We start from the raw sequence: 16,875 nt of genomic DNA, 5'->3' as shown, positions 1-16,875 counted from the left end.
GTTGTTACACCCTCCGACAACACACCGACGAGGCATGATGTCTCCAAGGTACGGAAAACAGTCGAAAAAACGGAAAATAACAGAGCTGATTTGACTCGGTGTTTGAGAAAATGGCGGATTGCTTCCCGATGTGACGTCATAACGTGACGTCATCGCTCCGAGAGCAAATATTAGAAAGGCGTTTAATTTGCCAAAATTCACTCATTTAGAGTTCGGAAATCGGTTAAAAAAATATATGGTCTTTTTTCTGCAACATCAAGGTATATATTGACGCTTACATAGGTCTGGTGATAATGTTCCCCTTTAAGCTTTTCTTGTAAAATACTGAATTTTTTTTGAGTAAAATTATGACTTTTGTCCGATTTTTTTTTATAACATTGCCAACATTTTGAAGTTTTCTCATAAAATTGTGACTTTTGTCGAGTAAAATTACGACTCTTTTCATAACATTGCCAACGTTTTAAGCTTTTCTTGTAAAATTGCGACTGCTATTGAGTAAAATTCCAACTTTTATCATAACATTGCACAAATGTTCAGTTTTTCTTGCAAAATGTTGACTTGCGTTGAGTAAAATGACAACTTTTATTATAATACTGCCAAAATTCTAAGTTTTTCTTGTGAAATTCCAACTAATTTTTCACAACAAGATTTTTTTATATTTGCATAGTATGTATATATTATTAATGTTGTAAATACTAGAGATGTCGGAAATTATTGGTATCGTTTTTTTAATTATCGGTATGTTTTTTTTAATTTTTTTTAATTTTTTATTACATAAAAAACACAAGATACCCTTACAATTAGTGCACCAACCCAAAAAATGTCCCTACCCCATTTACACTCATTCACACTAATTCACACAAAAGGGTTGTTTCTTTCTGTTATTAATATTCTGGTTCCTACATTATATATCAATATATATCAATACAGTCTGCAAGGGATACAGTCCGTAAGCACACATGATTGTGCGTGCTGCTGGTCCACTAATAGTACTAACCTTTAACAGTTAATTTTACTAATTTTCATTAATTTCTATGTAACTGTTTTTATATTATTTTACTTTCTTTTTTATTCAAGAATTTTTTTTTAATTTATTTATCTTATTTTATTTTTTTATTTTTTTTAAAAAGGACCTTATTTTCACCATACCTGGTTGTCCAAATTAGGCATAATAATGTGTTAATTCCACGACTGTATATATCGGTATCGGTTGATATCGGTATCGGTAATTAAGAGTTGGACAATATCGGATATCGGCAAAAAAGCCATTATCGGACATCCCTACTTGTAACACTGGCGTTCATAAAGGAGGTGGTCTCTTCTTAATAACGGAATGGCCGCGGCGTCTTCCAAAGAGAGGAGATTACCGGTTTACAGTGTCAAAAAACATCTGCTGGCTCTTTTAACAGGAGCTGCTTCAGGTTATATGGAGGGGGGGGTGATTTATTTATTTTATGACCCCGGTAGTGAGGTTTTAAGGGACCCGCTCTCACAAATATGTGCATTTCCAATGATGTGACATGCAAGTGGGGAGTATTGGAAAATAGCCCAGCCTCTCAGCCAATGAGACCGGTCATTAATCTCGGGGCCCGCGCTGTCCCCCCAAAGCACCCGACTCCACCTTCCCTCGCCGCTCTGTCCTCCTCTTCCCCCTCACAAGGGCCCTCCAGTGTCATTTCTTAATTGCGGTGTACGAAGGTGCAGGAATGCGGAGAGCGAGCATGCTTAGTGACCTGGCAGCAACCTCTCCCCTCCTATTACAGCGTCTAATCCCCCAGGGGTTCACATTACAAAGCGGGCCAGCGCCCCCAAGACCTAAGCCCAGATCCAGGCCCCCCCTTAGCTCCAGTGGGACCCCACTACCACCACTACTGTACCCACAGCACTTTCCTCTGGCCTGTAGAGCAGCCCCCCCGACCTTGTGGACCCAAAAATCGGCCCCTTTTTCTACCAACTTCTCACTCCTTTTTCCATCGACGACAACCATGAACCCAACAAGCTAAAGCTAGTGGTTAGAGTGTCCGCCCTGAGATCGGTAGGTTGTGAGTTCAAACCCCGGCCGAGTCATACCAAAGACTATAAAAATGGGACCCATTACCTCCCTGCTTGGCACTCAGCATCAAGGGTTGGAATTGGGGGTTAAATCACCAAAAAGTATTCCCGGGCGCGGCCACCGCTGCTGCCCACTGCTCCCCTCACTTCCCAGGGGGTGATCAAGGGTGATGGGTCAAATGCAGAGGACACATTTCACCACACCTAGTGTGTGTATGACAATCATTAGTACTTTAACTTTAACTAAAGCTTCCATTGGGGTACACCACCCAATTACCACAATTTCCTGGCGAGAGAGTGACCGGCATTTAAGCTACACCCACCAAATTTTCGAAAAAAATAAATATTTTACATAAATTAGCCGCACCGAACTATAATTTGCAGATTTACACCTTGTGAAATGAGTTACTTCCACAGAAAGATTTTGTCAGTGTTTATTTACATACCTTCATTTCCAAACGGTGCCTGTCACACGGCAGTAAAACGGACGATTAAACAAAACATAAGTCATGGTCATGGACCCACTAGCTGCAAAAGCTAGCTCTCCAATCAGCTAAACAGACTAAGTAACTCCACGGAGACATCTTGGTGGATTCACTGATGAACTTGTGAAACTGAAACAATACAGAAAGAATGGCATTGCCATTGTAAACTCCTTTTTCCATCAACGACATCCGTGAACACAACAAGCTAAAGCTTCCATCGGGATACACCACCCAATTACCACAATTTCCTGGCAAGAGAGCCCTCGGGCATTTAAGCTACACCCAAAAAATATTCGAAAAAAATAATATTTTACATAAATTAGCCGCACCGAACTATAATTTTCAGATTTACACGTTGTGAAATGAGTTACTTCCACAGAAAGATTTTGTCAGTGTTTATTTACATACCTTAATTTCCAAACGGTGCCTGTCACACGGCAGTAAAACGGCCGATCAAACAAAACAGAAGTCATCGTCCTGGGCCTACTAGCTGCAGAAGCTAGCTGTCCAACCAGCTAAACAGACTCAGTAACTCCACAGAGACATTTGGGTGGATTTACTGAGGAACTTGTGAAACTGAAACAATACAAAAAGAATTCCATTGCCATTGTAAACTCCTTTTTCCATCAACAACAACCGTGAACACAACAAGCTAAAGCTTCCATCGAGATACACCACCCAATTACCGCAATTTCCTGGCGAAAGAGCCCTCGGGCATTTAAGCTACACCCAAAAAATATTCGAAAAAATTAATATTTTACATAAATTAGCCGCACCAAACAATAATTTGCAGATTTATACGTTGTGAAATGAGTTACTTCCACAGAAAGATTTTGTCAAAGTTTATTTACATACCTTGATTTCCAAACGGTGCCTGTCACACGGCAGTAAAACGGCCGATCAAACAAAACATAAGTCATGGTCATGGACCCACTAGCTGCAAAAGCTAGTGCTCCAATCATCTAAACAGCTGAAATGGTTTGAAAAATGGCCAATTCATTTAAATGGGAATTTCATAAAAAATTGGGAATTCCGGGAAAAGAATTACTTTTTTTTGAAAATGGTAAAATACTTGAATGTTTTGAATAGTTGGTGTTGGATTCTTTTCAAAACGGTCGAGAAATGTTGAAGTTGTAACATTTTTAATTGAGAAATGGTATTAGAGAATTTCGGGAAAACCAGGAATTTTTCCAGTTTAAAAAACTTTTTTTTTTTTGTCCTGATTAAGAGAAATGTTTTGACAGTAGAGTGGTTAAAGTGGGTTGAAAAATGTGGAAGGAGTAGTCGACAGAAAAAAGGGTGAAAATAGGGTTTGGAGAACTGGGAATTCTGGGAATTCCTGGAATTTTTTTTAACTTGAAAAAATTATAGTTAGAATGTCCAGGATAAGTAGAATATGTTGAAGGTAAAATGGTTTCAAAAATGGCCAATTCATTTTAATGGGAATTTCATAAAAAATTAGTAATTCCGGGACAAGAGGGAATTTTTTTGAAAATGTTAAAATACTTGAATGTTGTAAATGGTTGGTGTTGGATTTTTTTTGATACGGTCGAGAAATGTTGAAGTTGTAAGTTGTAAATTCCTGGAATTTCGGGAAAACTGAGAATTTTTCCAGTTTAAAAAACAACTTTTTTTTTTGTCCTGATTAAGAGAAATGTTTTGACAGTAGAGTGGTTAAAGTGGGTTGAAAAATGTGGAAGGAGTAGTCGACAGAAAAAAGGGTGAAAATAGGGTTTGGAAAACTGGAAATTCCTGGAATTTTTCTGAACTTGAAAAAATTATAGTTAGAATGTCCAGGGTGAGTAGAATATGTTGAAGGTGGAATGGTTTGAATCGGTTGAAAAATGTGCAAATGGTTTGAAAAATGGCCAAATCATTTTAATGGGAATTTCATTAAAAAAAATAGTAATTTCGGAAAAGAGGGATTTTTTTTAGAAAATTGTAAAATACTTGAATGTTGTGAATGGTTGGTGTTGGATTTTTTTTGGAAACGGTCGAGAAATGTTGAAGTTGTAACATTTTTAATTGAGAAATGGTATTAGGGAAAACTGGTAATTTTTCAAGTTTAAAAAACAACTTTTTTTTTTTGTACTGATTAAGAGTAATGTTTTGACAGTAGAGTGGTTAAAGTGGGTTGAAAAATGTGGAAGGAGTAGTCGACAGAAAAAAGGGTGAAAATAGGGTTTGGAAAACTGGGAATTCCTGGAATTTTTTAGATTTTGGAAAAATTATAGTTAGAATGTACAGGGTGAGTAGAATATGTTGAAGGTGGAATGGTTTGAATCGGTTGACAAATATGCAAATGGTTTGAAAAATGGCCAATTCATTTTAATGGGAATTTCATAAAAAAATAGTAATTCCGGGAAAAGAGGGAATTTTTTAGAACATTGTAAAATACTTGAATGTTGTGAAATGTTGGTGTTGGATTTTTTTTTGGAAACGGTCGAGAAATGTTGAAGTTGTAACATTTTTAATTGTGAAATGGTATTAGGGAATGCCTGGAATTTCGGGAAAACTGAGAATTTTTCCAGTTTAAAAAACAACTTTTTTTTTGTCCTGATTAAGAGAAATGTTTTGACAGTAGAGTGGTTAAAGTGGGTTGAAAAATGTGGAAAGAGTAGTCGACAGAAAAAAGGGTGAAAATAGGGTTTGGAAAACTGGAAATTCTGGGAATTCCTGGAATTTTTCTGAACTTGAAAAAATTATAGTTAGAATGTCCAGGGTGAGTAGAATATGTTGAAGGTGGAATGGTTTGAATCGGTTGAAAAATGTGCAAATGGTTTGAAAAATGGCCAAATCTTTTTAATGGGAATTTCCTAAAAAAAAATAGTATTTTCGGGAAAAGAGGGATTTTTTTTAGAAAATTGTAAAATACTTGAATGTTGTGAATGGTTAGTGTTGGATTTTTTTTGAAACGGTTGAGAAATGTTGAAGTTGTAACATTTTTAATTGAGAAATGGTATTCGGGAAAACTGGTAATTTTTAAAGTTTGAAAAACAACTTTTTTTTTGTACTGATTAAGAGAAATGTTTTGACAGTAGAGTGGTTAAAGTGGGTTGAAAAATGTGGAAGGAGTAGTCGACAGAAAAAAAGGGTGAAAATAGGGTTTGGAAAACTGGGAATTCCTGGAATTTTTTAGATTTTGGAAAAATTATAGTTAGAATGTACAGGGTGAGTAGAATATGTTGAAGGTGGAATGGTTTGAATCGGTTGAAAAATGTGCAAATGGTTTGAAAAATGGCCAATTCATTTTAATGGGAATTTCATAAAAAAATAGTAATTCCGGGAAAAGAGGGAATTTTTTAGAAAATTGTAAAATACTTGAATGTTGTGAAATGTTGGTGTTGGATTTTTTTTTGGAAACGGTCGAGAAATGTTGAAGTTGTAACATTTTTAATTGTGAAATGGTATTAGGGAATTCCTGGAATTTCGGGAAAACTGAGAATGTTTCCAGTTTAAAAAACAACTTTTTTTTTGTCCTGATTAAGAGAAATGTTTTGACAGTAGAGTGGTTAAAGTGGGTTGAAAAATGTGGAAAGAGTAGTCGACAGAAAAAAGGGTGAAAATAGGGTTTGGAAAACTGGAAATTCTGGGAATTCCTGGAATTTTTCTGAACTTGAAAAAATTATAGTTAGAATGTCCAGGGTGAGTAGAATATGTTGAAGGTGGAATGGTTTGAATCGGTTGAAAAATGTGCAAATGGTTTGAAAAATGGCCAAATCTTTTTAATGGGAATTTCCTAAAAAAAATAGTAATTTCGGGAAAAGAGGGATTTTTTTTAGAAAATTGTAAAATACTTGAATGTTGTGAATGGTTAGTGTTGGATTTTTTTTGAAACGGTTGAGAAATGTTGAAGTTGTAACATTTTTAATTGAGAAATGGTATTCGGGAAAACTGGTAATTTTTAAAGTTTGAAAAACAACTTTTTTTTTGTACTGATTAAGAGAAATGTTTTGACAGTAGAGTGGTTAAAGTGGGTTGGAAAATGTGGAAGGAGTAGTCGACAGAAAAAAAGGGTGAAAATAGGGTTTGGAAAACTGGAAATTCCTGGATTTTTTTTTTTACTTGAAAAAATTATAGTTAGAATGTACAGGGTGAGTAGAAAATGTTGAAGGTGGAATGGTTTGAATTGGTTGAAAAATGTGCAAATGGTTTGAAAAATGGCCAAATCATTTTAATGGGAATTTCATTAAAAAAAATAGTAATTTCGGAAAAGAGGGATTTTTTTTTAGAAAATTGTAAAATACTTGAATGTTGTGAATGGTTGGTGTTGGATTTTTTTTGGAAACGGTTGAGAAATGTTGAAGTTGTAACATTTTTAATTGAGAAATGGTATTCGGGAAAACTGGTAATTTTTAAAGTTTGAAAAACAACTTTTTTTTTGTACTGATTAAGAGAAATGTTTTGACAGTAGAGTGGTTAAAGTGGGTTGGAAAATGTGGAAGGAGTAGTCGACAGAAAAAAAGGGTGAAAATAGGGTTTGGAAAACTGGAAATTCCTGGATTTTTTTTATACTTGAAAAAATGATAGTTAGAATGTACAGGGTGAGTAGAATATGTTGAAGGTGGAATGGTTTGAATCGGTTGAAAAATGTGCAAATGGTTTGAAAAATGGCCAAATCTTTTTAATGGGAATTTCCTAAAAAAAATAGTAATTTCGGGAAAAGAGGGATTTTTTTTAGAAAATTGTAAAATACTTGAATGTTGTGAATGATTAGTGTTGGATTTTTTTTGAAACGGTTGAGAAATGTTGAAGTTGTAACATTTTTAATTGAGAAATGGTATTCGGGAAAACTGGTAATTTTTAAAGTTTGAAAAACAACTTTTTTTTTGTACTGATTAAGAGAAATGTTTTGACAGTAGAGTGGTTAAAGTGGGTTGAAAAATGTGGAAGGAGTAGTCGACAGAAAAAAAGGGTGAACATAGGGTTTGGAAAACTGGAAATTCCTGGATTTTTTTTATACTTGACAAAATGATAGTTAGAATGTACAGGGTGAGTAGAATATGTTGGTTTGAATCGGTTGAAAAATGTGAAAATGGTTTGAAAAATGGCCAATTCATTTTAAATGGGGAAAAATGTCCCTAAAAACCTGGAATCCTGGGAAATCTGGGATTTTTTGGGAATTTGTCGAGGGAAAGCCCGCAATTCCCAAATATTTGATTTGATTTGATATATTTTTATTTCAAATATGCAAAAAAAAACAAGAGCAAGTCTGATCCAATACAGAGCTATAGCCTTAACAGCCATTATAACAAAATGAAAACAATGGAGAATAAAAAAACGAAAAAAACAAAAACAAAATGAGCAATGGACATTCTTTTTTATATTTTATTTTTTTTTACATATTTGAAAAGGAGTGAGAAGAAGTTTACACTTATTTAATCCCACCCCTTTTAGATAATAGACTGAACAGTTTGAAATTAAAACAGTTTAAATCGGATGACAAATGTGGAAGGTAGAGTGCGCCAAAATCTGGCGAAGAAGAAGAATGAAGAAAACCATACGTGTGAAAGCTTTGGAGCATTCACACAATAACCTGGCAAACACAAACATGACAGCACAACAAACAAAACAAAGAGCAACTTCCTGTAAGCAAGCGGAAACGTCTCCTGACCTTCTTCTGGGAGGATTCGGGTGTCAATACATACCGTATTTTTCGGAGTATAAATCGCACCGGCTGAAAATGCGTAATAAAGAAGGAAAAAAACATATATAAGTCGCATTTTTGGGGGAAATTTATTTGATAAAATCCAACACCAAGAATAGACATTTGAAAGGCAATTTAAAATAAATAAAGAATAGTGTACAACAGGCTGAATAAGTGTACGTTATATGAGGCATAAATAACTGAGAACGTGCCTGGTATGTTAACGTAACATATTATGGTAAGAGTCATTCAAATGTATATTTCACTACTTCCAGCTTGTAACCTGCAGTATATGATTTCCTTTTCGGTGCCATTTTTGTTCGGCCCTTCTCAGTTTTTATAAGTATACGCCTAGTCTCTCACGTGAATGAGATAAATAATACAAACCCCGTTTCCATATGAGTTGGGAAATTGTGTTAGATGTAAATATAAACGGAATCCAACGGTTTGCGAATCATTTTCAACCCATATTCAGTTGAATATGCTACAAAGACAACATATTTGATGTTCAAACTGATAAACATTTGTTGTTTTTTTTTGCAAATAATCATTAACTTTAGAATTTGACGCCAGCAACACGTGACAAAGAAGTTGGGAAAGGTGGCAATAAATACTGATAAAGTTGAGGAATGCTCATCAGACACTTATTTGGAACATCCCACAGGTGTGCAGGCTAATTGGGAACAGGTGGGTGCCATGATTGGGTATAAAAGTAGATCCCATGAAATGCTCAGTCATTCACAAACAAGGATGGGGCGAGGGTCACCACTTTGTCAACAAATGCGTGAGCAAATTGTTGAACAGTTTAAGAAAAACCTTTCTCAACCAGCTATTGCAAGGAATTTAGGGATTTCACCATCTACGGTCCGTAATATCATCAAAGGGTTCAGAGAATCTGGAGAAATCACTGCACGTAAGCAGCTAAGCCCGTGACCTTCGATCCCTCAGGCTGTACTGCATCAACAAGCGACATCAGTGTGTAAAGGATATCACCACATGGGCTCAGGAACACTTCAGAAACCCACTGTCAGTAACTACAGTTGGTCGCTACATCTGTAAGTGCAAGTTAAAACTCTCCTATGCAAGGCGAAAACCGTTTATCAACAACACCCAGAAAAGCCGTCGGCTTCGCTGGGCCTGAGCTCATCTAAGATGGACTGATACAAAGTGGAAAAGTGTTCTGTGGTCTGACGAGTCCACATTTCAAATTGTTTTTGGAAACTGTCGACGTCGTGTCCTCCGGACCAAAGAGGAAAAGAACCATCCGGATTGTTATAGGCGCAAAGTTGAAAAGCCAGCATCTGCGATGGTATGAGGGTGTATTAGTGCCCAAGACATGGGTAACTTACACATCTGTGACGGCGCTGTTAATGCTGAAAGGTACATACAGGTTTTGGAGCAACATATGTTGCCATCCAAGCAACGTTACCATGGACGCCCCTGCTTATTTCAGCAAGACAATGCCAAGCCACGTGTTACATCAACGTGGCTTCATAGTAAAAGAGTGCGGGTACTAGACTGGCCTGCCTGTAGTCCAGACCTGTCTCCCATTGAAAATGTGTGGCGCAATATGAAGCCTAACATACCACAACGGAGACCCCCGGACTGTTGAACAATTTAAGCTGTACATCAAGCAAGAATGGGAAAGAATTCCACCTGAAAAGCTTAAAAAATGTGTCTCCTCAGTTAACTGAGTGTTGTTAAAAGAAAAGGTGATGTAACACAGTGGTGAACATGCCCTTTCCCAACTACTTTGGCACGTGTTGCAGCCATGAAATTCTAAGTTAATTATTTGCAAAAAAATAAAAAAAAGTTTATGAGTTTGAACATCAAATATGTTGTCTTTGTAGTGCATTCAACTGAATATGGGTTGAAAAGGATTTGCAAATCATTGTATTCCGTTTATATTGACATCTAACACCATTTCCCAACTCATATGGAAACGGGGTTTGTACATGAAATGTTAGATTCATAATGACTTAGTACTTCCTGCCATGGCTGCTGGGAAAAGTGGGTAACAAATGTAGTCATGTGGTCAAAACGCGATTCCGCTTTAGATGATGGAAGATGTCGCAGGACTGGTGTGTGAGAGCGTGCGGGTTCCTTGAATGCAGCAGGAAGGCCACGCGACCCGCATCAATATGGCGGCCGACCGCAAGGCTGGCGGGCATCGTAAAGCCTTTAAATAGCGCCCTGTAATAACCTCGCTCTTTTAGCCTGAAAGAGCTTCAGTGTTGTAAAAGCAAAATGAAATAAATAAATAAATAAATGGCGTCTTCTTCCCGTCAGGTCTGCCGGGCATGCCGGGCGACTACGTACCTCAGAGCGGTCCTATGGGCGTGAGCATGGCCCCCTCTACTTACAGCGACCCCCGTCAGATGACCTCCTACCCCGGCCAGCTGCGACCTGGACCCCCCCCTCCTCCTCCTCCTCTTCACACGCACCACCCCCACCACTACCACCACCACCATCACCACCACCACCACGCCATGCTGATGCACGGAGGACCCTCGTCCCACCCGGGGATGGCGCAGCAGAGACCCCCCTTGCTCACGCCCATGGACCCCACCACTGGAGGAGCGGGCCTGGACATCCACGCCTGAAGGGAGCGACCGCTTTTATGTAAAGATGAAAAAAAAAAAAAAGGAAAAAAAAAAAAGACTAATGTTGACTATTTTTCAAGAATTCCAGACAAACTGTGACGACTCTTTTTTTTTTTTTTTTTTCTTTTTTTTTCTAACTCCCAGCCGAGGACCAAACTGACACCTTGTAAAGTCTTGGGCTTTTTTTTTTTTTTTTTTTTTTTTTTTTTTGGCTACACCAGAGGACGCAAAACTGTAAAAAAAAAAAAAAAAAAATGTCAAAACGTTTCCGGAAAAAGTGGACAAAACACGCACTCTTGGCGCTTTGAAACATTTCAAAAAAGAAAAAAAAATCACTCTGGAAGACTTTAAAAAGAAAATGAAAAAAAACTCCAAGAGTTATAACTACTGTAGTATAAAAAAAAATAGAATAAATAAGTTAAAACTTTGGAATTTTTTTTTTTTTTTAATGTTTTCTGAGCTAGTTTTTAGGATTTTCTCTCTCCTGGAGGAGCAGCACAGCACTATTAAGAAACAACAGAAGAAGATGGAACATCTCAAAAAATTAAAAAAAAAAAAAAAATTAAAAAAAACACCACATGGCCATCAGGTCCTGCTCCACCCCTGAAGAGCAGGGCAAGATGGGACCGGATCTCTCCTGAAGAACTGAAAAGGCTCATGAATGAATGTTGCCCCGCTTTAAATTGCCCAAGCACTGGATTGTGTTGGTTTTTTACTTCTTTTTTTTTTTTTTTTTTTTAAAGCCAGGACTCTTTTGCTGAAGAGCCAGTGAAGAAGGAAGCTCCACAGTGGGTGTAAAAAAAAGAAAAAAAAAAGTGACATCCCACTTTGCTTCTTTTTTGTATCTGCAGATCAACACTCTGGGACTACATGTTGATCCTGCAGCGCTGAAGAGAAGCTCTTAATGCAGCAAAAAGCTAAAGAAAAAACAAACACTTAAATTATGAACTCAATGCTTTTTTTGGGGGGCCGGGGGGGGTTGGGGAAGAAAAACAAAAAGCTGAGAGAATATTGTAACAAACTTCGTACAGAGTTCAGTCTATTAATTGTTTCATGTTAGATATTCTATGTGTTTACCTCAATTGAAAAAAAAAAAGAATGTTTTTTTTTTTGCTAGTTTCAGATCTGCTGTGGCATTGATATTGTATATGTCCATGAATTCCTTCCTCCTGCTTTTGATTTTTTTTTTTTTTTGTTTGTTTTGTTTTATTTGGCCCCTCCTCTCAGCACGTGTTCCTCACTAGAAGATGAGATCTCCCTTAAAAGCTTTGTCAAAAAAAACAAAAACAAAAACAAAACAAAAAAAATACATTAAAAATACTTGTATGAGGACTGTGACGTATTGTTTTAAAAAGGTGTTCAGTCACAAATGCTGTAATAAATATTTCATTTTTGGATTTTTTGGGGTAGATGTTTGCCTGATTAACTTGTCTTTTTACCACAGTTTGTATTATTGTAGTAGTTTTACACAAAAGTGCACAATTTAGATTTTATATATATATATATATATATATATATATATATATATATATATATATATATATATATATATATATATATATATATATATATATGATGTATACTGTATATGTATATATATATATATATAAATATATATATATATATAAATATATATATATATATATATATATATGATGTATACTGTATATATATATATATAAATATATATATAAATATATATATATATATATATATATATATATATATATCCCAGTGACTCCGAAGGGAATAAGCGGTAGAAAATGGATGGATGGATATATATATATATATATATATATATATATATATATGATGTATACTGTATATTTATATATATAAATATATATATATATAAAAAAAAAAAAAAATATATATATATATATATATATATATATATATATATATATATATATATATATATATATATATTTTTTTTTTTTTTTTTTTCATCCCAGTGACTCCGAAGGGAATAAGCGGTAGAAAATGGATGGATGGATATATATATATATATATATATATATATATATATATATATATATATATATATATATATATATATATATATATATATATATATATATATATATATGTTATATATATATATATATATATATATATATATATATATATATATATATATATATATATATATATATATATAAATATATGAATATATGTATATATCATATATATATTCATATATATATATATATGAATACATGTATATATCATATATATATTCATATATATATATATATATCATATATATATTTTCATATAGTCATATATATACATATATATATTTATATATATATATATATATATATATATATATATATATATATATATATATATATTTATTTATTTATAATCATACATTTACACACATTTTTGTAATTTATTTGGAACATGAAGTGATGCTTTATTATTTTACCAAATATTTTATTATCATTATTGTAGTTTTAACACAAATGTAAACAATTTACAGTCATTTTTGGCACCACTGATTAACTTCTTTTTTTTTTAACCAAATGTATGTGTAGTTTTTACACAACTTATACAGGAGGCATTCCTTTTGCACCATCGTGTGATGCTTTATTAACATATTCTTTTTACCATTTTTGTAGATTTTCACACGATCTATAGTCATTTCTTTGCACTATCATGTAATGCTTCGTCAACTGCTGTTTAACCATATTTTATATTTAGTTTTTATACAAATTTACACAAGTCATTTTTATAGACTATGAATCAATGCTTTATTATTTTACTGTTTTATCACATTTTATATTATTATTTTTACTACCCAAATTTACACAATTTAAAGGCATTATTTTCACACCATTGAGTGATGCTTTAACTGGCGTTTTACCAGATTGTAGCTTTTACACAATGTATAGTCTGTTTTGCACCAATAAGTGATACTTTATTCATTTATATTTTGCCTCACTTTAAATTATTTCGTTTTTACACATATGTAGTCATTTTTTTTTCATTGCAAAGTCATATTTTATCAGCTGACGTTTCATCACATTTTTATATTATTAGTGTAGTTTTTACACAAATGTACACAATTTTAGTCATTTTTCTCCATGAAGTGATCCATTATTAACCAGTGTTTTACCACATTTTCTATTATTATTGTAGTTGTTACACACATTTACACACTTTTAAGACTTTTTTTTTTTTGCACCACTAAGAAATGCTTTATTGGCCGGTTGTTTACCACATGTTCTATGACTATTATAGTTAACACATTTTTTTTGTCATTGTTTGACTATTTAAAATATGTATTTCTCACAAACCTAACATTTCAAGTATAGTTAATGGTGTGTATATGCCTACAGGGGTTGTGTATACAAAAAGCAGAACGGTTTATTTGGCTCTTTAAAAAAAAAATCTAGATGTATTATAAATAGATGTCAATCATGTGGTGTTGAAAAAAAGAAAATATTTTAGTTTTTTTGTCTTGTTTTGTTTAGGAGAAGTGAGAATGTTTTTTCAGGAGCATGCAGCTGCACCCTCCCCCGTTGAGGGGTTTGGCAGCGACGCTTGTCGGCCACAATCGGTACTGCAGGTGCAACTGCAGGCCTTTTTTTGCCTGCTTTTCCGTGTTGGTAAGAAACAAAAACAACAACAAAAAAACAATTAAAACAAGACACGACACATTCAAATAGAAATAATTTCAGCCTGATTTCTTTTTTTTTTTTAAATATATATTTTTTTAAATGTACAAGTCTAGATTGTTTTAATGTATTTACAATATTTAAGATAGTCACATGCGCAATTAAATAGTTTGCCGTCCAATGGAAATCTTACTTTGCTGGTTTACCCTTCAACAAAAAAAAAAAAGCACAATTTAGCAGTTTAAATACAAGTGAGCTAAAAAAAAAAAAAAAAAGGTATAAAAAAAGGTTTAAGGTATATACAAGGCACAGTGAGTAACATAACATTATAACCTTTTCATGCCTTCTCATGTCAATACTAATAAATTATAATATTAGATATAATTGCACTGTACGCAATTTGAGTATTTTAAAACGTAAATCAGAATATTTTACGTTTAATCACATATTTGCATTCCAAACAGACACATTTAATTGTTCTAAAAAAAATAAAAAAATTTAACACAAATGAATAATTTCCTCCCTATTTTTTACAAACATATTAATACCCGTCCATCCATTTCTACCGTGTGTCCCTTTCATATATATATGTCTAATATATATATATATATATATATTAATTTAACATAATGACACAATTTTGTTCGTCACTTGAATTTATTGAACACTATTGTACATTTTACAACACACGTGGAAAGGCAAAATTTATTGAGTTTAAATACAAATAAAGTAATTGAAATTAATAATAAAAAATAAAAAAAAGATATGTTACTAATAACATTGGAAAACAGTACCATCGTAAATACAACACATACATACATACATACATACACAACTAAATTGACATTCTTGTGTCCACTTCCAGGCTGTGGACTGAGCTTCTTTATTCTAATGGTTGTATTTTATTTATTTGTTGCGTGGCACTTAAGCGTGGATGCATTTTTTTTTTTTTTATTGCTCGGCTTGTTACTAATGCATTTTCTTAAAAGGCCCATTTTGTATTCAGTTTACGTTTTTTTAATCCCCTTTCCAGCACATTATGTATTTTTTTTTGTTTGTTAAATGAATCAGAATTAAATCAAATAACAATTCACTCCATTTGCCGGTAATCAAGATGCACATTCCATCTTTTTCTATTATCTTTTTTTTTTTTTTGGGTGTTAAATGCAGGGACTGGTTTTGTTTCCCCCTCCTTTCTCTTTCCACGCACACCATCCCTCCCCTCCGCGTCTCGCCACGATGAGACAGAAGGTAGATTGCCTCTGCTGTTTTTCCTCCTGCCCATGTGTCCTGACAGGGGATGATGGATGATGCAGGAGAACCAAACAACTCCTCCCCTTCATCTCCTCCCTGTCACGGGCGGCCCCCACCCTGCAAAAAAAAAACAAAAAAAAAAAAACACACAAATTCCCTACAAAGCAACACAATTTAGAGAAAATGCACTTTTATTTGTTGTGCATTAGTTTTGTTTTTTAGTCTTTTGCATGGAAAATATCAATGCATTATATATTATTTCTGCACTTTTCTGCAGCATAAGGTGTTTCTATGACTACGTTATGTGGGGGAGTGCGTGTGTGGGTGTGGGGGGCGTGGGGGCCTTGAGGTCTCCCTGGGAGAAAAAGGTCCGCATTTGGCCTGATCATTTATCAATGTCAGCCACATAATGATTCTCCCTGCAGTCACCCTATTGATGAGGATAATTACATTAGCTCGGAGTGAGTGATCAATAAAGCCCAGGGAGAAATGCTTTATTATAGCGTGCGGGTACAAAAAAAAAAAAAAAGGAAAGAGAAGAAAAGGCAGACTTTGCAGGAGAAAAAGCTTTGGAAATAAAAGATGCACGCAGTGCGCATTTGGTTAATAATAATACTGCATTTTTTTTATTTTTTTTTATTTTAGAGCCACGGTTTGAACCATGCAGTTTATTTGCAATCTAATGAAAAATTGGTTAAAACATGTAAGATTTTAAATAAAAATAAAATAAAATGCAGGAATGTTACTCTTCTTTATTTATGAGCGCGACTTCAAATATATATTTTTCTACAGTGAGGGAATGACGCAAAAATAAGGTGCGTTATTATTATTATTTTTCATTAAATTCCAGTATTCTAATTGAGTCAAGTGCGCGCTGGCTAATTAAATGAATTAACTGACCTGGTGAAGAAACGATGACTTCTTTCTTTCTCTCTTTTTTTTTTTTTTTTTTTCACACTTCAGCGTCTTCTGAAAAGTGACACTTTTTTTTTTTTTTTTTTTCTCTCCCTCTTCGGACCGAAGAAAGGCACGTTAATGATGTAAAAGAAGATAATGAGTGTAATAAGGCAGCCGCGGGGAGGAAACACGCAGTGACCACTCGGCGCAGTGAAAGAAGAAGACGCAAAAAAAAAAAAAGTGCAGTAGAGAAGCCTTCAGCCATTTTAATCCCTCGTTTCAATCAGTTGAGATTTAATTAAGGGCGCCTC

The 16,875-nt window shown here is 34.3% G+C and overlaps 1 protein-coding gene across 7 annotated transcripts in view; it reads left to right on the top strand.

Annotated features, from left to right (window-relative positions):
* The window catches only part of meis2a (Meis homeobox 2a), a 262,523-nt gene extending 250,336 nt beyond the window's left edge, over positions 1 to 12,187 (top strand). For 5 of the 7 annotated variants that reach the window (XM_061968183.2, XM_061968184.2, XM_061968180.2 and 2 more), the window contains exon 13: positions 10,474 to 10,622. Coding sequence is in view for 2 of the 7 variants with exons in the window: in XM_061968186.2 (XP_061824170.2) it covers positions 10,474 to 10,787 (314 nt within the window). In the remaining 5 variants the exon portion in view is untranslated. Of the gene's footprint in view, positions 1 to 10,473 lie in introns of all 7 variants that reach the window. The other 2 variants (XM_061968186.2, XM_061968185.2) reach the window with 1 other exon arrangement.
* The last annotated feature ends 4,688 nt before the right edge of the window (positions 12,188 to 16,875 follow it).

This window comes from Nerophis lumbriciformis, linkage group LG08 (genome assembly GCF_033978685.3).
Source record: "Nerophis lumbriciformis linkage group LG08, RoL_Nlum_v2.1, whole genome shotgun sequence".
Taxonomy (NCBI): domain Eukaryota; kingdom Metazoa; phylum Chordata; class Actinopteri; order Syngnathiformes; family Syngnathidae; genus Nerophis; species Nerophis lumbriciformis.
Note: the sequence above shows the minus strand (reverse complement) of the source record. Positions and strands in the feature narration are given on the sequence as shown.